Raw genomic sequence first — 23,760 nt, 5'->3', positions numbered from 1 at the left:
ACCAAAACGACTGAGGCTAGAGGGCTGCAGTTTGGTATGTTTGGCGATTGGAAGGTGGATTATCAACATACCAATTTGCAGTCTTCTAGGCTCAGTAGTTTTTAAGGTCTGAAGGCGGACAGTAAAAAGTGCGGAAAGAATAAAGTGCAGACGGACAGACAAAGCCGGGACAATAGTTTTCTTTTACAGAAAACTAATACCTTAAAAAGTTCAAAAACTCTGGCAAAAAGAGCCCCATTTATTAGAGAGGCCCAATTCTCTGGACACTCCAGGTAAGGGTAAATTTAAATTGGACCTAAACCTCTCCTTTTAATTCACAAGAAATCCGATGAATACATCCCCTTGCTTTATTACCATCGTACTGAAGGTAATAATTCATAAGCTGAAAGGTAATATGACCAACAGAGTCAAAAATAGAAAGGAACACTGAAAGGCATATGGGGTTTTATCTGCCGTCTTTGTAAAAACCAAAGTGCCCTCTTAAATTTTCGATTTCGTCCTATTTTTTTAGATGCGATTGTCACTACAATGCCTGAAATCCAAATGCAATCATATAAATAAATTCTGAAGTCCGGAGTTGGACGTCGGATTTTATTCATATTTTTCCATTTGGAGCTCAGGTTTTGTGGTGACGAGCTTATCTGAAAAGTATGTAGAAATCAAGAATTCAGAGGGTATTGTGATTATCAATATATATATATATATATATATATATATATATATATATATATATATATATATATATATATATATATATATATATATATATATATATATATATATATATATATATATATATAAGGTCGGTATTAAATGCGCTTCAAGAGTAACATCGGATTACGACCGATATCTGTAAGCTTTTAAGTGCTAAAATCAAGTGCCAACCACCGAGTGAATTCATTTTGATCAGACGTGCAAATTTACGGAAATTAAGCAAGCAGATTTGGGAATCTGACATGGAGCCAAAGTGCTAAATCCTTAGCTTAAACTTTTTCAGCTTGACGCCAAACTCGAATTATCCTCGATAGTAAATTTTCGTCATTTTCGTTCCTGTGACTATAACAGGTTTTCCATAAGTATTACTGTCGCAAAAGAGATGACTGCAGGATGTTGTCATTATGCGTGTGATAATATAGCTGAAATATAGGTACTGGTTACTTTTGAAACTATACTAAGAGTCACAGGTAAATAAGGTGATCAGCGGCTATTTTATCAAATTCTAAGACCTTTTTTGGTGGGGATAGAATCGTTGCGGATGTATAATTTCCGAGAAATTGATAAAAGGCAGGAATCATAACTCTTCTTTTGTTTACATATGACATCATGTTATTTAGAATTGAACTGAATATAGGATTTAGGCCACAGGCAAAGCACTGGGACCTGTGAGGTCATTCAGCGCTGAAATGGAAATTGACACTAAAAGGTTTGAAAGGCGTAACAGGAGGAAAACCTCACAGTTGCATTATCAATTAATTGTCAGGAGAGTGTGGAGAGTAAACTGGAAGAAAGAGAATACGAAAGGAGGTACAGTAAAAGGAACGAAAGCGGTTGCAGCTAGGCGCCGAAGGCATGTTGCAAAGAACCTTAAGTAATGCCTATAGTGAACCACATGAGGTGCACTGACCGCACTACCCTCCTACGGGGTCATGTTATTTAGAACAGTTATCAAGCATTACTAAGTCTGATGTGCTGCCCTCTGTTTATCTTTCTAGTAGTGTGCTCTCTTTGTGTTTTGTCGGGCAGGTGGTATTAATTTTGTGTTAAATTAATCTGATTTACGTGGAACAGCCATGCCTGGCTGATGTCTGTGCATCACTTGATGATGGTTTAAAGAGTTTCAAAAGAATGGTGTCACTGGTGTGTTTTTGCTTTAATATTTTAGGTCTCTATGGAACAGGTGATGTACTCAGGTAAGAATATTTACTAAATATTTGGAGGTACACAAACTATAAAAACAACTGTTAGCTAGTGCTGCTTATGAAGTAAGTGACCACAAGAATAATTTATTGTTGTTAATGTTATTTTTGATGAATAAGGCATTCACTTCTGTCGGAAATGTTAGCTTAACTCATTGCAAGCAAACAAACCCACCCCTCACTTAGGCCTAACAAAAAAGAGGGACCACATTAGGAAACCAGACCGTCAGTCACTAGCGGATCCAGAAAAATTTCATGGTGGTGGGGCACCAATTTTCATATTATACATACATACATACATACATACATACATACATACATACATACATACATACATACATACATACATTTCTTTTACTATACCTCCGTTCATATTCTCTTTCCTCCATTTTACTTTCCACCTTCTCTAAAATTTGTTCCCTAGTGCAACTGCGAGGAGGTTTTCCTCCGCTTAAACCTTTCAGACCTTCTTACCGACTGTCAATTGCCCTTTTAGCGCTGAATGGCCTCGTAGATCCCAGCGATTGGCCTCTGGCCTATATTCTATATTGTGTTGTATTCTATGCTGACAATAAGAGTAACTATAATTACTTCTTATTTATTCATGAAGGTATGTAGTATTAACGACACTGAACTCAAACATATAATGAATAACGTTAACATTTGCCCTCACAGGTGACAGACGACACACCTCTCTTCTTGAGTCTCCCGGACGAGGACAACGACGGGAAAGCTGACCTCTTGTGTTTGAGAGCTGCCCGGGAACCACCTTTCCCGCTACTTCAAGACTTTCCTCTCACTTTGACTTACTTCCTGTGCTCTGGAGCCAATGTCAAGGAGGTACGGTTGTTGTGCCATCTTCATTCCTCTGATCATTTTACGTCATTCTTTTTCTTTCTTCCACTTCCAACTTGCCAGGCTTCTACATTCTTTGCCTCCTGATGTAACCGACAACATTTTCAAAAATCAAGCGTACCCATTATTATTATTATTATTATTATTATTATTATTATTATTATTATTATTATTATTATTATTATTGGAGACATAAGCAAAATGTTGTGCTTGAAACATACTACAAAAACCAAGATTAAACAAGTAAAAAATGCGCCGAAGTATCCTCGACGCAATCGAGTTTACTGTACAGCGAATAATGCTCTATGAAACTTCAGCCTCGGCCCATGAAACTCTCAGTCGGCCGTGGTGGTCTGTGTAGTTTGCGGTGCCAGGCGCACAATTATGGCTAGCTTTAACCTTAAATAAAATAATACTACTGAGGCTAGACGGGTGCAATTTGGTATGTTTGATGATTGGAGGGTGGATGATAAACGTACAAATTTGCAGCCCTCTAGCCTCGGTAGTTTTTAAGATCTGATGGTGGACAGACAGACAAAGCCATCTCCATATTTTCTTTTACAGAAAACTAAAAATAGAAAGTTGCATGTTTTCAAAGCCTGCTCAGCTCTCATTTTTATCCACAAAATGGGAGCTGTGCAGGCTTTCTACAGATCTCAACTCTCATTTTTTTTTTTTTACATTTTCTATTGCAACGTATTACAGGCAAATCATTGCTGATTCAATCCACGTTATTGTGAAGGATATTTGCTCTACTGTCCGTAATACATATGTATTGTTATGTAATGAGCCAAAGGGCTAAAACAATCATGACATTTTCAGTAGAATAGAATGTCCTCAACCAAACAGATAATCAGCAATGAACGCAGGACGCAGGTGGGAAAAATAATACAAATGGAGTCAGTTATAATAAACTCATAAATAATGACGAGAAAAAAAGTGAAAAATTAATGATCTGCTGTAAATTGCCCAGAATAGAGGTACCTTAGCAGCTTCTGTAACAAAAAGAAGAGTCAAAATAGCCTACCTGTAAAGTTGTCTGGAGACAGATTCGCACCTTTTTGAAACAGAGGAAGAAATACCTCAAGAACGAGATCTCTATAAAAGAGGGAAGAAAAATCATTGAAGGCCACTCTTAATTCAGTTCACACTGTACGTTATAATAACAATTAAAAAATGCGCCGAAGTTTCTTCGGCGCAATCGAGTTTTTTGTACAGCCGCTGCAGCGTATAATCAATGCCACCGAAAATAGATCTATCTTTCGGTGGTCTCGGTATAATGCTGTATGAGCTGCAGCCCATGAAATTTTAACCAGGGCCCGGTGGTGGCCTGCCTTTTATCGTTGCCAGAAGCACGGTTATAGCTAACTTTAACCTTAAATAAAATAAAAAATAACGAGGCTAGAGGGCTGCAATTTGGTATGTTTGATGATTGGAGGATGGATGATCAACATACCAATTTGCAGCCCTCTAACCTCTTTAGTTTTTAAGATCTGTGGGCAGACAGAAAAAGTGCGTACAGAAAAAGTGCGGACGGACAGACAAAGACGGCACAACAGTTTTCTTTTACAGAAAACTGAAAATGTCTACCATTATATGTAATATGGTTGTGATTCATATAACAAAGTAAACATTTCACTTTCCTAACTCTCCAGCTTCACAACCAAATCATAGCAAACAGAATTTTATTCATATAAATATCCAAATCCCTTACTTTTAATAGCAGCTGTTGTAAAGTTACTGTTTTAGATTCCTTGATGAATCACCAGGTAAATTTAGATTATTAGATATTCATTATTAGATAAGAAATAAACGCTCATCATGCGTGGATATATAAAGATATTCGTAGTTTACTAATAACTTCTTGTAATGCTTCCCCCTTTTTTTTGTCTCTGTTTCCTATGTGTAACAGGTTTATGATAATAAAAACATACATAGTCATGATTAGTTAACATAACAATTATCTACTGGATGCGAAACAGGAACATCTAGTAGCCTACCAACGGCTAAATTAATTATATGGAGGATCTTATACTAAAGAAGTTTGTCAACTCACCCTGTCCTGAAATGTCTGAGCTTCTAAAGCCCAGCCTATCCGGAGACAACTAGGTAATTATTTGGTGTACTGCCTTTAATATCATTGATAATAGAATGTTCATTCACTTATTAGTAATTGCTTAGATTCAGTATAATACAGAATTCATCTCCTCGGAGTAAAATGGCCGTACATTCAGGTAAAAACAAAATTAGATTTGGCAAGTTCTGGGGAAACACTCGTTGTAACCAATCTTACTTTTTTTTTTTAGATTTTAATGAATTTTGTCAAATCTCATTGGCTAATGTTATTCGTAGGAGGGTTGTTTCTTTGTAATGATCGGTTTTTCGTTGTATTGTATATGAAATCTTTCACTATGAAATTTGTTTCAAGTTGCATTTTATAGTATAACGGATCGCTCACGGTTCTAAAACCTAATATTAAATATTCCTTTTCTTCTCTCCCTTTTCCTTTGATGCTGCTTACGAACCATTAAAGTCTTACGTCCCCTTATGATAAAGAAAAGACATAAATATATCTCATTCAAAAAGGACTTCCAATTTTTTTACGGACGTCTTGACGTTTAAGATTCTGTTCAGGAAACACGTCTCAACCCAAACTCTCCCTCAAGCCTAAGACCCCGTAGGGGGTTAGTGCCGTCAGTGGACCTCATACGGTGCACTGTAGGCCTTACTTAAGGTTCTTTCCAGCGTCCCTTCGGGCCATAGCTGCAACCCCTTTCACTCCTTTTAATGTACCTCCGTTTATATTCTTTCTTCCAGCCTACTTTTCATCCTCTCCTGACAATTGTTTTATAGTGCAGCTGCGAGGTTTTCCCCTGTTACACCTTTCAAACCTTTCTACTTTCAACTTCCGTTTCAGCTCTGAATGACCTCATAGGTCCCAGGGCTTGGCCTTTGGCCAAAATTCTATATTCCGTTCTGTTCCGTCTAAGCCTAAGAAAGGAGGTCCTAGTGCTGACAAAAGGCGAAATTTCTAAAATTAGAGTGCAACTCAGTTTTCCCTCAATATCTTAGAGATATCTTAAATTGTTTGAGCATAAAAACAAAAATCTCTCAGTCGACTAGACGCTGAGATTCAGGGAGAACTCCATTCCTCCTGAAGGGTGGAATTTTGTGAGATTGTTCTGGAGCTCAGAATTTTGCAATACATTCTATGGCGCATGCGCACATGCCATGCCAAGCACTTTCCAGCGGAAGGTCGATGACCTCCCACCTTTTACGGTTCTCGAGGAATAAAAAAAGTCAAGTATAGTCGAAGGAAATGCCATTTTTGCTTAATTAGGCAAACTTTGAAAGAGCCAAAGTTACGAACTGTTCGAGCGACATGGCTCAGATTTTGCGGAGTTCATACTATTGTAGCAAAGTTATTGCATAATAAAATGTTTTGTGTCTGCTAAACTTAAAAGTGCTTTATTGCCTACTGGTATAAATATTCTTTTGCATGACAAGCAGACTACTGATTTAACTTTGTTCCACTGAAAGCTGGTTTGGATGTTTAGTTACTGTGTTGTTGTTTATGCTTTGATGGCTTCCATGGGATTTCCAGCTCTCGGCAGCAAACACGCACACACACGCACACACACATTATATATATATATATATATATATATATATATATATATATATATATATATATATATATATATATATATATATATATATATATATATATATATACGCATATATATATATACATATGTATAAATCTAATATACTAATAACACAACGTCCTCTTAACTTCTCGATATCCTCACACTTTTTTGTTTACGCTCGTCATTACATAGCCTAAAATGTGACGGCCGGGTAGGATTCGAACCCGCACCCGGAACAGCAGAGCGAGATAACATTAACCACAATTAAATCTTAACACTACCAAAGTACACGCTGAAATACCTTTCCCGGATCTCGATATTGTAATAATTCGTAAGGGAAAATATAAAAACATGTACAATAGTTTTAAACGCTTCCTTATACTCGTAAATATCACAAAAACACATGAGTAACTTCCTATCATACTGAAGACAAACTGATCAAAGATTCGGTGGAAATACAAGTTTTTATTGAAGAAATTTTCCATGTAGTTACTGTCCCTTATTGAAAATACCTGTGGATAAAACAGGAACACAGGAAAGTGAAAGAATTTTGCACCTGAAGACAAAACAACACAAGAAGGGTGCAGAACCAAGGTGACAAAATTTTGCACCTAAAGATAAAACAGCAACGCAGGAAGGTAACAGAACCAAAGCGACAGAATTTTGCACCTGAGGACAAAATAGCAATACAGAAAGGAGACAGAATTTTACACTGTAAGACAAAACGGCACAATGGGATGGAGACAGAATTTTACACCTGAAGGCAGAAAAGCAGCACAGAAAGGAGACAGACTTTTGCACCTGGAGGCAAAATAGCAATACAGAAAGGAGACAGAATTTTACACCTGAAGACAAAGCAGCAATACAAAAAGGAGACAGAATTTTGCACCTGAAGACAAAACAGCAACAGAGAAAGGAGACAGAATTTTGCAACTGAAGACTAACACCAACACAAGAAGGTGACAGAATAATGTACTCGAAGACAAAATAGTAACACAGAAAGGTTGCGTAATTTTGCACCTGAAGACAAAACAACGCAATTATGAGACAATTTGCACCTGAAGACAAAACAACATAAAAACAATACAGAACAACAGGAAGGACACAAAATTTGCACCTGCAGACATAACAACACAAAAAGTAGACAGAATTTGCACCTGAAGACAAAACGATAACGCGGAAAAGACAGCTTTGCACCTGAAGACAAAACAGTAACACAGGAAGGTGATAGAATCAAGGTGACAGCATTTGATACCCGAATTCCCTCATTCCTTTCAGGTTCACGAAAGGACGAGCCCGGTCTCATTCCCATATCCCCCGGCCATTCCAGACGTTAGGATGCTTGAGGACCCGATTTGGTCAACTTGGGCCGAATACAAGGAAGATGTCAACGAGCAGAGAGTCCGAGAATTTGCTTATGGGATAAAAAGAAGAGGATTCAATAACTCACAGGTATGAAATGCATGAGAGAGAGAGAGAGAGAGAGAGAGAGAGAGAGAGAGAGAGAGAGAGAGAGAGAGAGAGAGAGAGATTAATTGATTTAACATTAAATCATCTAGTATTTAACAACAAAGTTCATCAGCATCGAAAAAATTTTAGAAAAATCTTTGTTTTTTTTTTTTATAAAAGTTATGCAGTTGTAACAAAACAAATTCATGAGTTATAAACGAATTAAAATCATAAGAACGACTAAGCCAGGATACTATTCCTAAAGTCTGCAATTAAAAACAAATCATATTCTGTTAGGGAGTCGAGGGGAGTGCAAATGTAAGGCATATTTTCAACATGATTCTTAACTACTGTTCTTCTGGCTTAGAGTCCCGCTATTCATTTCTCCCAATACGCGTGGCTCTCCATGCTCTGTTATATCAATAACATTCATACGAAACTTCTTAAGGAAAGAAATGGTTAGTACAACGTATGCCAATAATAAAAACCTTAGAAACGGTTAGCACAACGTATGCCAATAATAAAAACCTTATTATTCCACCTGTTAAAAGTCGAAAAAAAAGTAAAATGAAAAAAAATCTATGCTTTTGTAATTACGTAATTCAATAATAAAAACCTTATTTTTCCACTTGTTAAAGCTCAAAGTAATGTAAAATGAAATAAAAATATATGCTTTTTTAGCGACGTATGCCAGTAATAAAAGCCTTTTATTTTTCCACATGTAAAGGCTCTAAAAAAAGGGTAAAGTGAAAAAATATATACTTTTGTAGCTACGTATGCCATTAATAAACCATATTTTTCTACCTGTCAAAGCTCAAAAAAAACTAAAATGAAAAAAATATATGCTTTAGTGGCCACGTGTGCCAATAACAAACCTTATTTTTCCACATGTCAAATCTAAAAAAAAATCTAAAATGAAAAAAAAATATATGATTTTGCAGCTAAAAATGCCATTAATAAACCATATTTTTTACCTGTCAAAGCTCAAAAAATGTAAAATAAAAAAAAAAGCTATTGTGGCTGCGTATGCCAATGATAAACCTTATATTTTTCCACATGTCAAATCTCAGAAAAAAAACACAATATGTAAAAAAATATGCTTTTGCAGCTACGTAAACCAATCATAAAAACATTATTTTTCCACCTGTCAAACTCGAGGAAACAAATAAACTTTGAAAAAAGTGTATGATTTTGTAGCACGAAAATACGTCATGTCCCTCTGAACTATGCACTAGAATTGACGGCGACGCCAAAGCTCTGTGGTTTCAACGCAGGAGGCAAAAAGCCTCGAGTCCATTAGCATTATCGAATCCGCTGCGCAAGAAGCTTTTGACCCATAAATTATTCAGATGCGCTTCAGTGAGTCTCATGGATTTTTCAGACAAGCATTAGCAGTAATCAAACAGTCTCTTATTTTCTTTTTTTTATTTCTGTGTGAGAGAGAGAGAGAGAAATAGTGCTGTTGCAGGACTAAGGACAACGAAGGAAAGAAGTAGGGGGAAAGACTAAGAAAAAGTTTAGATGAAGGCCAATGAAATGTTTAGGAAAAATGCGAGCAAATCCCTATGAAGGAAATTGACTGTTCGGCGGCGTGTAGGCAGATAGATGGATCTCGGCATTTAAAAGTGCTGATAGAAAGTATGTAAGATTCAGAAAATGCATAGTGGGCCGAAACGTATAATTATTTTGAATAGCTGCTGGATGCACATAAGAGAACAGAGGCAGAGAGACTGGTCTGAGAGGTGAATTGGTTAAAGTATACACAAGAAATGTTCAAGAGGTGACTGTTGAGAATGTACTTGAGACGAAATGAATGGCACTAGGAACTGACTTGCCTACTGCTCACATGCTAAGTCATTTCGATTAGTTTTCAGCTTAGCAGATATTTTGTTATTTACATTCTAAATACTCTTTTCCTATCAAGACATTCTCAACGGAACCCTTTCTCTTTCTCTTAATTCTGGATGAGAAAAAGACTCAGGAGAGCTCAAGGTATCAGGATTTAATAATACAATATACAACGAAAGACGGAAAGGCATTCAGTCAGAATAGCATGATGGTCACGGAAATTCAAAATGTAAAAAGCAATGTTCACCAGGCTTAAGAGTGAAAGGAAAAAATTGTGTGTATCATGTATGGACCAAGAGAAATTTTAGAAGATAACTAAAAAAAAGAAATGTTATTAGGAGAGCTTTCAGGAAAACGTCGGGTGAACATTTAAATAATAGCGTAAAACGATAGCAGATATTTAGCCATGAGAATGATCAGCTTGATGTAAAATAAGATTGTAGGCAATTTATTGTAAGTTTTTAAGGCTTTGATATGTATATGAATAGTGTGAGAAGAATGTTAAGTGAAATGTATGAAATACAACTGCGCCAACGTGGAATGAGAGGAAAGGTTAAATATGCAATGTAAAAAGGCTGTGCTAATTGGTCGTAGTGATGAGAAGCTGAAAAGATTGGTGAAACGGTTCAGAAGTGCTTACGAAATCAGAGCAGAAAGTTTAAATGAAAAAGGAACGTTAAGGTTGTAAATAGAAGGTAGGATGGTGATGGAAGAATGGATGTGGTGGTGTTATTAAAATAGGTTAAAATAGGGCGAAATATAACATATACAACAATTGCAAAGGGGCTATGACAGCTGGTACAAGTCCTTCTTTGCTTGATAAGCACGCTCACTCTCATAACCACAACGAAAAATCACTACAGGGTAAACTGAGCCTTCCCGCAATTGATTTTTCTGTACCCGACAATTTAAAGTAATTCCAAAATATCTATATCTTGGGTTAGATGTATCAATAGCAGATCATTCATGGACAGATATAATAAGCAGAGCTGATGACAAATTAATTTAAGAGTTACCAGTATTATTAATCCATATTCTATGAAAAAAATAATTATGTAATTAAAACTGTAGTAAAAGGTAATGAGCATTCTATATGGGTAATAAAATTAAGTCTATATGGCTGGCTACTGAAAGTAATCCCCGACGACGTCACAGAACCTACCTCTCTCAGAAGGTTCACCCCAGCTTCCCCGATTTCCCTTAATTGACCCGCGCGTAGGTTGACTTCGTATTCTTTAGACTTTGGCTATACCGCTCAAATGAATACCGATCAGAAATGGCAGCTGTATTTTCGAGTGCTGATAGAAAGGAGAGTTTTGAACTGTGTTGCAAACGAATGACTAACAGGAACAAAAGCGCATCTATTCACAGGCGTTGATTGTTTCAAGAAATACCAGCAAGACGTCTGTAGTGTTGAACACGGATCTGAAAATGTTCGAAGCCATAACAGCCTAATCCCAAAACAAAACATCTTTGAAAGGTGAGATTATCCTTGGCCAGCATCCGTGATGTACATATTGTCAGAGCCCAGTTAACTATTGGGTATCTTTGAACGCGTTTTAAAATAGAGATTCCCATTGTCTACTGATCCACGATGAAGGTCAAAACGATCACCTTAATTAGGACTTCACTTCAAACGTGTTTTCAGCAAAGCTTCCAATATCCTACAGTGTACGGACATCGCATTGTTAAATAGCTAGCCACTAATTTGAGTTTCATCAATGATCTAATTTATTTTAACGTGCATTTAAGTGAAATCTCTCAATATCACTGTTTTGAATCTTCAGTAAATTGAAAAAGCTGGTATTGTGAATGATACTTTATCTTTTATACAAGATCATTTTGGTATTTTAAAGAAAAGGCTTTTTTCGGCTTACGGATATTAATTCCAGTTTGAATTCCATGGCTCCCATTACCTTATATCAGTTAAAAAGGAAAAGACCTATTAATCATATTGGGTTCGAAATATTTACAAATAGCATAACACGTTTGCAAATATCTGATGAAGTCCAGTAACTACTAGTTGACACTTGTTCATGTTCCCATAAATTTTGAATCATATAACCATTTCTATCAAATCTGCCAAGGATGAATTACTATATAAATGACAACGGCTGCAAAAGATACACTTTACTGTTCTTTACAGTTCATAAGTGTAAGAGAAGAGGGATGTGTATTTTTTAAGCATTTCTAAGTCTAGCAACAACCGTAGCGGTCTGGTGGAAGAGGCATTAGGTTATAGGAGGCACGAAAGCAAGCAGAGCAAGATTAAAATCAGTAGGCTTGGCAACAATTCTGCTTTATAGTATTTTTAGCTGCATACGCACTTCCTCCTTTTGTTCAGTGATATGTAACCTAGTTTAGACTCTCTCTCTCTCTCTCTCTTGCTCTCTCTCTCTCTCTCTCTCTCTCTCTCTCTCTCACACACACACACACACACACGCACGCTCGTTAGCTAAATATATGTTTGACATTATGTATTCCATTCCAGTTCTCCTACAAATGTAATTCTCACAAGACGACTCATTTGCTCGTCCTAAAAAACTGTGTCGTGAATACGTAATATATTCTGCAAGACTATCGTATTCACGCTGTATCAAACAGCTCCCCCGCCCCACCCCCCACCCCCATCACATAGACACAATTTAGCACGGTCCCCTTTAGGTAGAGGTATGAATACGATTATTTTTTATTACAAATATAATCATTGTTACAAACAGCTGTCATAATTTCAGGTTCCCCCAGTAGTGTCGTCAGTGCACATCACGTGGTGCACTATAGGCACTACTTACGGGTGTTAGCAGCTTCTCTTCGTCCCTTAGCCGTGTCCACTTTTTAGCCTTTACTCTACATCCATTCCCTCTTCCTTTCTTCAGTCTTGCTGTCCAGCGACTCTAACTGTCACTTCTTAGTGCATCTGTGGAGTTTCCTCCCATTTCCACCTTTAAATCCTTGTATTTAATTTTCATTTTATGGATCTCTTTATCTTGTTTTCCAACCCTCCAACTCCCTCTTTTCACTGCCTTAAGTAGTGAATGGCCGAAAGTGCCCCGGTGCTGGCTTGACATTCAAAATTTCATAAAATCAATGAATTTCAGGTTGAGATTGACGACAACTGGGAGACATGTTACGGAGACCTAACTTTCAATCCAGATAAGTTCCCTGATCCAAGAAAACTAATAACTGAACTACATGTAAGTATTAACCCTTAGTTTTCATGTCTAGCACTGATGTTTTCTTTTAATAAATGGTTTGCTCAATCACTTTAAAATATAATAAATGTCTGCGGTTGGAAAACATTAAAAGTTCGAGCTATGCTCGTGTTCATAACCAAACTGTTTGCAGCGAATAGAACGCATCCTAAAAATTCACTTTGATATTCGGCGCGTTTTTTAATTTTGCCGCAAATGGAAAGCAAATAAAAATGCAAATAGATTTAACCAGTCGTCGAGCGATGTTAGAGATGTTGTACATATTTGGGGAAAGTGTATTCATAAACAAATAGTTTCCGAAAGCAGTAGATGTATCTTTGTGTGCTTTCAGGAATTCTTCATTCCCGAAGCAGCTTACGTTCAGTTATCTGAATCTCTAAGACTTTCAGAATTTACGAATATCCCAACTCAGTTCCGTATTCATAAAAAATCAAATCTCATTAAGTATGATAGAATACTGAGGTCATTCATAATTCTCGAAAGATTATTTCATTTTGAAGCATTCTTGGGCCATCATTACTGCCTCAGCATTTCATTACTGTTTTTAGTTGTCTGTAAAAGAAAACTATTGAGATGACTTTGTCTGCCCGTCAGCACTTTTTCTGTCCGAACTTTTTCTGTCCACCCTCAGATCTTAAAAACTACTGAGGCTAGAGGGCTGCAGATTAATATGCTGATCATCCACCTTACAGTCATTAGACATACCAAATTATTTTATATAAGTTTAAAGTTAGCCATGGTCGTGCTTCTGGCGACGCTATATGACAGGCCACCACCCGGCCGTGGCTGAAAATTTCATGGACCGCTGTTCATACAGCATTATACGCTGTACAAAAAAAGTATAGCTGAGTTTAACCAGACCACTGAGCTGATTAACAGCAGAAAACTCGATTGCGCCGAAGAAACTTCGGCGCATTTTTTTACTTGTTGATTTTTTCTAATTAATTCAGTGTTCCTCGATGAAAAGGATACTGAATACGACTGTAATCTCAGGTGATCAATAGTCCTTCCTTGTTAGTTCATGTAGATTTTTATTTTCTGACAAAAGCAACATTGTGAAGAAGAGGTAACAACAACGCATTTATGAAGCTTCTTTAACCTCCTTCGTGCATCCTGAAGTTAACGAATATTCCAATTAAGGCCGGCAATAGAATCGATTACTATGTGTTTTCTCTAGATCCAAAACAATGCTTTACTTATTAACATTATACATAAAATAATGCTTTCCCCAGTTCCAAAACTATTGCGTTTTCCAGACCCAAATCAATGCTTTCTCCAAATACAAAACATCCATTTTCGGTTACAAATATATTTCAGTAATATTGTATTTATTAAAAGCTGATTATAAGTTACTGGAATGTGTTTGATATAGGACTTAAGAAGGTTGATGACATAACGTTTCAAACTGATGAATTATTATCATCTTTCCATACATAAAATCATTAAATTGTCATTTGGGTTTAACGGGTGTCATTATGAAAATTAGTAAATCCACAAAATCTATCATTCTAAAAGATTAAAATGACTTAATAAAATCTTTTTGTTATTTTGAAGGAAGCTCTTTACCTAAACATTGTTCTTTTTATGACTAATTACGCATTAGAAATAAGCCTGGGAATAACAGAGGTAACCACCTTCATTTTCTAACTTGAGATTTTAAGCAGCTTTTTCAAACACACTTAATTTTAATTTCAATTCAGAATTAACGATTCTCCTTCCCTCGGGACACCTGTAACTGCAGAGAAAATACGTCTTTTTTCTAATCAGTAGTATTTGTCAACATCCTAAAGATAATCTTTCCTGAAAAAGACATTTTCATAAGTTATTTGTGAATATGGTTTAAAGGGTCAACGCTTCATATAAACAACTGATGATTCATTTTCTCTCTCTCTCTCTCTCTCTCCCTCTCCTCCTCCTCCTCCTGATTAGGAAGAAGGATTTCGTGTGACCCTTTGGGTCCATCCTTTCGTGAACAGAGAGTGTCAGTCATTCGTCGAGGGAGACCGAAAAGGTTATTTCATTCAGGTGAGAAAGCTCATTTTTTCTGTCAATACCTTTCCTTTAATAAACCATGAACGTAGATTTTTATCACATGGATCTTTTTGTCTTTGTATTAGATTACTGGCGTTTTTTATATTATGATAGCTTTAAGGTAGGGTACGAGTGATACTCATTCGTAATTTTAAAGATTATATAATCAAAAGGCATTGGATGAGGTTAAGTTGGAGTAATACACAATGGACAGATAATTAGAAATTTATATTCTTTCCCTTGCTTTTTCTACATATATATAATATATATATATATATATATATATATATATATATATATATATATATATATATATATATATATATACATTAAGAACGCAGGAAAAGTTCCAGGGTTTCCATAAAGTCGTGGTGCAATTTAAAATACTTTTAGTTTTGTAACTATACGTGAATGAGGAAATCTGTTAAAAGGATGAGAAAGCTTGATGTGTCTAGTTTCCCTGTTCTAATGAAGTTTTATTTATTATTTATTTTGTCAAAAACTTTTTACAAGTTCTGAAATATATATATATATATATATATATATATATATATATATATATATATATATATATATATATATATATATATATATATATATATATATATATATAAATATGGTGGTGCCTGTAAGTTAGAAATTATTTCCAGAATACAAGACTTTGATGTAATTATTGATTTCAAAATTATTGTATTAAAAAGATAGCTGCATCATTCGAATGAATTTTATATTGAGTCTTTTCAGTTTTCCGTTTAATATATATATATATATATATATATATATATATATATATATATATATATATACTGTATATATACATACTGTACATAAACATAAGTTTTCCAGCTTTCACCAGAAAATACAAAAGAGTGTAAAATTACTATTTGTATGCGTATAGAATAAAACAATGATTCTGTTACCACGTATAAGAAAATGATCAGCCACGCTCGCCTTCGATCTCGAGTGTTCCCTTGCGTGTACATCGTTTGTTCATTTATATCAAATTTTCCTTATTTGATATTGGGATGAGCAGAATATATAAACGTTATAGTCTGTCATTTCTAGACGCTTCCCTAATGGCACAGGCGAAAATCAAAACAATAGATTTTACCTAAGAAACTTAACTGTTTTGCATAGCAGTAATAACAAAAACTTTAAACTATATTAGGCAGTAAATTTGCGTACTGGCATTTCAGGACGAAACGTACGTTATAGCTTGTCATTTCTAGGCGTTCCAATAATAGCACAGGTAAGAATAAAACAACAGATTTTACGCAAGAAGACTTAATTGTTTAGCATAGCAGTAATAATAAAAAATTAAACTATATTAGGCAGTAACTTTGCATACTGAAATTTCAGGACAAAACGGACGTTATAGTTTGTCATTTCTAGAAGTTCCCATAATGGCACAGGTGAAAATAAAACAATAGAATTTACGCAAGAAGACTTAACTGTTTTGCACAGCAATGTTAACAAAAAAATAAGCTATTTGCATACTGCCATTCCAGGACGAAACGGGTGAGACGCAATTAACCTCCTGGTGGCAGGGTTCCAGCGCAGGTCTCGTCGATTTCAGCAGCCCTGAAGCCGTCCGCTGGTGGACTCACAGACTGAAGGTCCTTCAGAAATCGACAGGAGTTGATTCCTTCAAGTTTGATGCTGGGGAAACGTCTTGGATGCCTAAGTCCTACGTACTCAGAAACGTTGACAAACGTGCTTGGCCCGATGCCTTCTCCAGACTGTAAGGATTATAGGCATTTAATTTCGTCTCTTAGTGGGGTTTTGATGGTTGCTGATTACAGTGTGCCCTGTGCGTAACGCTGCAGTTGGAAATTTTCCTACTTCCCTCGACCCCAATGCACTGCTGATTTGTTTCCCTCTGCCAAAGTATGAACACATACTCATGTGACTGTCGTATAGGACAGTCATATAAATATGGGGGTGCCTGTAAGTTGGAAATGATTTCCAAAATACCAGACTTTGATGTAATTATTAATATCGAAATTATTCTGTTAAATAGGACGGCTGCATCATTCGAATGAATTTTATATAGTGTCTTTTCAGTTTTCCGTCTAATTCTCTTCTCTCCTACGTTAATAATAGGCAATAATTGACAAGTGTTCATACTTTGGGAGAGAGAAATAAATCAGCAGTGCATTTAAAGCTGTTTTTATTTTCTGTCAACAGAGAAGACGGAGAATCTCATGTCCCCATAGCGTCCATGACACAGCCGGAGTTGCTCGTACATCCATCCCCACCCTACTGTACACCTCTCTGTACGACCCCCCCACTTTAACTTGGTGGCTTTCCTCACCCTACTCTTCTAAAACGCTTCAAAACACAGATTGACTGTGCAGGCATCATGCCCTGGCTATTTAGTGAGTTTTACACCACAAAGAGAGATTGGTCAGGGACGTCTGGATTGAAAGCCCCATCATATGGGAGCAATAAGAAAGACTTTAAATTTTGTTATGGATATCTTGACGTTTAAGATTCTGTTCAGGAAACTCGTCACAACCCAAACTCTCCTTCAAGCCTAAGAGAAAGGTCCTAGCGCTGACAAAAGCGAAAATTTCAAAATTAGAGCACTACACAGTTTCCCCTACATATATATATATATATATATATATATATATATATATATATATATATATATATATATATATATATATATATATATTATATATATTCCTTTATTAAAAAGTAATTTGGTCCTTCAAATCCTGTACTTCTTATGATAGCATTGTACAAATAGTACCGCTCAATGCCGCCTTAGAGAAGTTAGTTTAAAAGTAGCCATACAACGCCAGTAAATATATATGACTCCCTATAGTGTTCTTCCGCTTTGCATTTCAGCAGCCTCTGCCTGCTTCTCCCTGGTCTTAGCCCGGGTGGAGAGAGGGCTTGAGCTCTGATCGTTTGTGTATATATTCGGTTTTTAGGACACTTTGAGCAAGTGCAAATGCTCGACCCTTGCCTCTGCCGCTCAAGAGCGACCTTAAAACCTTGAAACATAGTTGAAAGAAAATGTGTTAATACAGTGCCCTTGTCAAAGGATCAAAAGATATGAAAATTTTAAGGAAAAGAATATCTTTGTTCTATTTTTAGTTTTCTGTAAAAGAAAACTATTGTGCCGGCTTTGTCTGCCCGTCCGCACTTTATTCTGTCCGCACTTTTTCTGTCCGCCCTCAGATCTTAAAAACTGAGGCTAGAGGGCTGCAAATTGGTATGTTGATCATCCACCCTCCAATCGTTAAACATACCAAATTGCAGCCCTCTAGCCTCAGTAGTTTTGGTTTTATTTAAGGTCAAGTTAGCCATAATCGTGCTTCTGGCAACGATATAGGATAGGCCACCACCGGGCGTGGTTAAAGTTTCATGGGTCTCGGATCATACAGCATGATGCCGAGACCACCGAAAGATAGATCTATTTTCGGTGGCCTTGATTATACGCTGTAGCGGCTGCACAGAAAACTTCGGCGCATTTTTTTTTTTTTAAGGGCGACTTGATCCCACTTTGGGCGTTTCTTAATGATCACAAAATCGGCGATGTGTTCTAAGTGACATAGAGAAGAAACGACTAATCCACTGGAACTTCTCGGGGTTGGGTGAAGTGAAGCTGCGTCTTTCGAAACTGATTCACTCTAAGCTTTCTCCTGGAAACTATCCAACTTCTGATTTCTGTTGACAAAACAGGTCAAAAGAATCCTTTCGTCTCCTTTCGCCCACTCTCCTCCGTTTCCTATCGGGGTGGACTTGGGAAGATCAGGGACTTGAGACGTTGTTTGAAAGCATTAAGGATTGAGAAGATGGGTTAATGCTAATTACCTCATATTCCGTGGAAAGATGATCATTACGGATATTTGCAAAGGGCCATTTCTTTTGTAAAGGAAGGAGGTTTTCGTGTATTTTGTAAAAGTGTTATTAAACTTGATAATGGACAGGTTTTGTCGTTATAATATCGCCATGTTGCAATGACTGAAATATTAGCAACTACCAGCCATGATGAAATGTGTATTACCCATTTTCACCAGTTAGATACAAACCAGAACAGGTAATCTAGCTGTCCTATTCAAGTCAACGCCTGAGGAAAAACAAGGAAATAACTTGTAGGATGAAAATAAGCAAGGAAGAGCAATAACAAAGTAGTAAAAGGCCCATCCAAGAAATAAGGACTGTGCATATCAACGAAGAAGCTATCTCCTTTCGTGCCAGGAAGTTCAGACACCAAGAGGGCACTGTGGCTATTAAGAATACTTATATATATCCGGTATAAGAGACTAATTTTATAGTGTGTAAATATATATATATATATATATATATATATATATATATATATATGTGTGTGTGTGTTTGTGTGTGTGTGTGTGTGTGTATATATATATGTATATATATATATATATATATATATATATATATATATATATATATATATATATATATATATATATATATATATATATATATATATATATATATATATATATATATATATGTAATCATCAGTAAGGGTAGAGGACACACACACATGTACAAGATGTCTTTATTCCAACGTTTCGTAATTATCCATTTCATTATCATCAGGGCTGTTAAAATGAAACATAAAATTAAAATTGTAAAAACTAAAAATTAAGAATTTAAAATGGTAAAAATTGTTCTTACCAATTTTAAGAAGTATATACAACATTAAGATTAAGGGAATGAACACAATTTAGGAAATCTTTACATTAAAATGAAAAGTAACAGAAATTCAATAAACTAAAAATGAAAATAACAGCGAACAGAGTAACAAAACAAAAGGTTAAACGACCGACCTAGAGGAGTGACAGCGTTAAACTAAACGTCAGCATAAATGGAAACAACACAAGTCAAGACAAATACAGAGGGGAGGAGGACGTATGAGTGTTTAAGGAAGGAACAAGTTGTTTAAATTCTTAATTTTCAGTTTTTACAATTTTACAAGGAATTTTATGTTTCATTTTAAGAGCCCTGATGATGTAATTAAATGGATAATTACGAAACGTTGGAATAAAGACAGCTTGTATCTCTGTGTGTGACCTCTACCCGCTTATTGATGATTATTAATATGGATTGACTCCTTATATATATATATATATATATATATATATATATATATATATATATATATATATATATATATATATATATATATATATATATATATATATTCATATGAGTTCATATATATTTATATTGCATGCGGGTGTATGGGTGTATGTGTGCCTGTGTGTGTGACACAATCGAAGGCACGGTTCTCTATTCACGTCAAAAAAAAATCATCCGGAATCACTTCCTCTCTTCTCAGGTTCGTCGAAGCCGTAGCCAGGTTTGGCGGGATGATTGAGGTGCGTGTGGGAAAAGGCACCCAGGGGCACCTAGGCTTCGTCAGGATGCTTGACAAGGACTCCACTTGGGGTGAGGACAATGGACTAAGGACTCTCGTCCCGTCTCTTCTCCATTTTGGTGAGAATAAAATTCTTATCTATATCGAATCAAATAGTTTGAAGATTTTCAGCTTATGTTTGCGCAATGTTCGCGTATTTCATTCGCACAGTTTATCTCAAAATAAACCAAGAAGAAATTGTTATGAAATTTAATCAATTGTTACCAAGTTTTATGGATTCTGTTACTTCAAGCAATTTGTATTATCATGGCTTTCCTATACGAGGTCATGCATTTAAAATAGCAGTGCATAATATTCGAATTATATAGGAAATGGATATCATATTTGTCATTAACAGTATATACATAAACTTGAACCAACAGGTCTTCTGGGTTACCCATACGTCTTACCAGATATGGTAGGAGGAAATTCCTACGATCAGGAGCCGAGTGAGGAACTTTTCCTAAGATGGGCTCAGGCGAACACTTTTATGCCTGCAATACAATTTTCCATATTGCCATGGCGCTACGGTGATAAGGTACGAGAAAGAAAAATATAATGCTTTAATGTTGATTCAGTGGTAAAATTATTGTACGGTTTTTCTTTTGGATCAGGCTGGTCCTTATGGCAAGTGGACTTTTACTCCTTGAGTGGACCCTGCATTCTGAAAACCATTTTAGTTGTGGTCGTATGTGGAGTTAGGCATGAGGATTTCCCAAAGGAAAGCTTGCAAATTGGGGAGAGAAGTTGTTTGCGATGCAGACTTCACCTTGATAGAAATTCGTGGTTTCGAGATGGAAGCAGATGGGACTCTTACGTCTTTTATGCCTTTTAACTCATCACGAGATTCTGTCTCCAGTCTGAACTATTTCTGTGTATAAACCAAAAGTAGAAGTATATGGAGAGAACTTTTTTTGAGTACGCAAAAGTAATGTTCATTCTCCATATTCAAATATAAACATTCAAAGGCAATAATACGAGACTGAGATTTAACTTGTTAGAATATTAAAATTTCATACAAACAATCGAGATCTGTACCAGCAGTTTTTATATGCCTTTACCATGACGTGGAAATTAAGGTATTATTAAGATGTTAAGAAATAAACACACACACGCACACACACACACACACACACACACACACATATATATATATATATATATATATATATATATATATATATATATATATATATATATATATATATTTTATATATATTTACATATATATAATATAACATATATGTATAAATACATATATTATATAATATATATAAATATAGATATATTGTATAATATGTATAACTGAATCACGAAAATATGGAACGTGATGAATATTTAAATAAAGACAAAATCGACGAAGGAAAGAGAAACAATGGAGTGCTGCGAGGCCTTTCGACTTTTCGTCCTTTACTTAGCTAAGTATACGACGACAAGTCGAAAGGCCTCGCAGCTCTCCATTGTTTCTTTTTCCTTCGTGGATTTTGTCTTTATTTATAGTATATAATATATATAAATAAATATATTATATAATATAATACACGCAGCGTTAATGTGCACTGTGGATATGCAAAAGAAGGCTACCTTTTATCCAGTATATGTTATTCTTGTTAATAATTGGCAGCAGCAGTATGTAAACCGAAAGTAAACAACTAAACACAAAAGAACAAAACAACAAACTTCAACGAGATTTGCTTTTTTGTAACATCTGAAAGCTAACAACTTTTTTGTCCCGTTCATGCGCGCACGCAAGCACTCATACACATATATGCATATATGATATATATAAAAATAATATATGTAATAAGTGTGCATTATATATATATATATATATATATATATATATATATATATATATATATATATATATATATATATATATATATATATATATATATATATATACAGTATATATATTTACATATATATATATATGTGTGTGTGTGTGCGCACATGAACAAGAAAAAAAGTTGTTAGCTTTCAGATGTTAGAAAAAAGCAAATCTCGTTGAAGTTTGTTGTTTTGTCCTTTTGTGTTCAGTTGTTTACATCCTGTTTACATACAGCTGCTGCCAATTATTAACTAGATAACATATACTGGATAAAAGGAAGCCTCCTTTGGCATATCCACACTGCACATTAACACTGCATGATAGTAAAATTTATATTTATAATGTTATTTATATTTTTAAACTAAACGTTCTGTTACCCTTTGCCATTCCACAAGTCCTCCTGCCATTTATAGAGAAGACACCAAAAGGAAGACGCAGTAGCAATATTATACCTCAAAGTACATTAGACTTAACAAGGATTACTTCATCAGGTCCCCATACAGGGGTAGTGCCGTCAGTGCTCCTCTCGCGGTGCACTGCAGGCATTACTGAAGGTTCTTTGCAGCGTTCCTTCGGCCTCTAGTTGCAACCCCTTTCATTCCTTTTACTGTCCCTCCGTTCACAATCTCTTTCTTCTATCTTGCTTTCCACCATATCCTAACACTTGATCATATAGTGCAACTCCTTTTCACTCTCAATTTCCCTTTCAGCGCTGAATGACCACATAGGTCCCAAAGCTTGGCCTTTGGCCTGAATTTTATATTCTTGACTAATCTGCTCCATCAAGTACCATTATTTTTCCTCTTCCCACCAGATGACAGAGCGGTGCCAGAGGGTAACTGCCCTTCACAAACAGTTTTCTTCAACATTAATCCAATTAGCGGAGGAGGGAATTGTGAAAGGAATTCCCATGGCACGTCCTACTTGGTGGTTGTGCCCAGAGGAGGAAATTTGCTTGACTGCTGATCAGCGTAAGTTCTTGCTTCTAAGTAGAAGGTTTTTCTCAGTCCTGATTCCCAATTGCAGTTCTGGGGGGGGGGGGACTGATATTTCAGAAAATTTTATGTTTACTTACTAGCTCTGGACAATGTATGAGTATAATTGGATGATTACGTTACGGAAATGCCTCTTTTTAATATTATAAGAAAAAATTTAGGATATCAGACAGATGAAATAGTTCTAATATTCCTTCACATTCAACTTGAGCAGTAAAAAAGAAAATTGGCATCTTATAATGAATAACAAACATTCAGTACATAAACTTGTAAGCAGACCAATTGTTTAAACCAAATGTGTGCGCTTGTGATTACCAATGTCAAGTTACAAATACTCCCTTGAGACACTCATGTATTCCTGGATCTTTAATCCTGCAATTTATGAGCGCCTATACTGTCAGAATCATCTCTGTCTTTAGTAAATTTATTAATAACTGATAAGAAAGTACCAAAACAATCAGAGCTGGTTCCCTTTCTTAGTTTAACTCTAAAGCATTAGCTTTCCAAATGTATAACATAATTATCCTATCTCACATTCAGTGTTAAATCTACCTGTAGCTTTTTGTTAA

At 35.7% G+C, this 23,760-nt stretch overlaps 1 protein-coding gene and 1 long non-coding RNA gene across 4 annotated transcripts in view; one reads left to right on the top strand and one right to left on the bottom strand.

Moving 5' to 3' along the window:
• Positions 1-23,760, bottom strand: part of LOC136855676 (uncharacterized) — a 223,680-nt gene that overhangs the window by 87,337 nt on the left and 112,583 nt on the right. The gene's annotated exons all lie outside the window — the stretch shown is intronic.
• Positions 1-23,760, top strand: part of LOC136855670 (myogenesis-regulating glycosidase-like) — a 59,699-nt gene that overhangs the window by 34,034 nt on the left and 1,905 nt on the right. For 2 of the 3 annotated variants that reach the window (XM_067132913.1, XM_067132924.1), the window contains exons 5-12: positions 2,592-2,756; positions 7,700-7,873; positions 12,817-12,912; positions 14,860-14,955; positions 16,470-16,702; positions 20,288-20,445; positions 20,749-20,903; positions 23,011-23,167. In XM_067132913.1, coding sequence (XP_066989014.1) covers positions 2,592-2,756; positions 7,700-7,873; positions 12,817-12,912; positions 14,860-14,955; positions 16,470-16,702; positions 20,288-20,445; positions 20,749-20,903; positions 23,011-23,167 — 1,234 coding nt within the window. The remainder of the gene's footprint in view (positions 1-2,591; positions 2,757-7,699; positions 7,874-12,816; positions 12,913-14,859; positions 14,956-16,469; positions 16,703-20,287; positions 20,446-20,748; positions 20,904-23,010; positions 23,168-23,760) is intronic. The other variant, XM_067132933.1, reaches the window with a different exon arrangement.

This window comes from Macrobrachium rosenbergii, chromosome 3, assembly GCF_040412425.1.
Source record: "Macrobrachium rosenbergii isolate ZJJX-2024 chromosome 3, ASM4041242v1, whole genome shotgun sequence".
In the NCBI taxonomy this organism is placed as follows: Eukaryota; Metazoa; Arthropoda; class Malacostraca; order Decapoda; family Palaemonidae; genus Macrobrachium; species Macrobrachium rosenbergii.
This window is presented reverse-complemented; position numbering and strand designations above follow the sequence as displayed.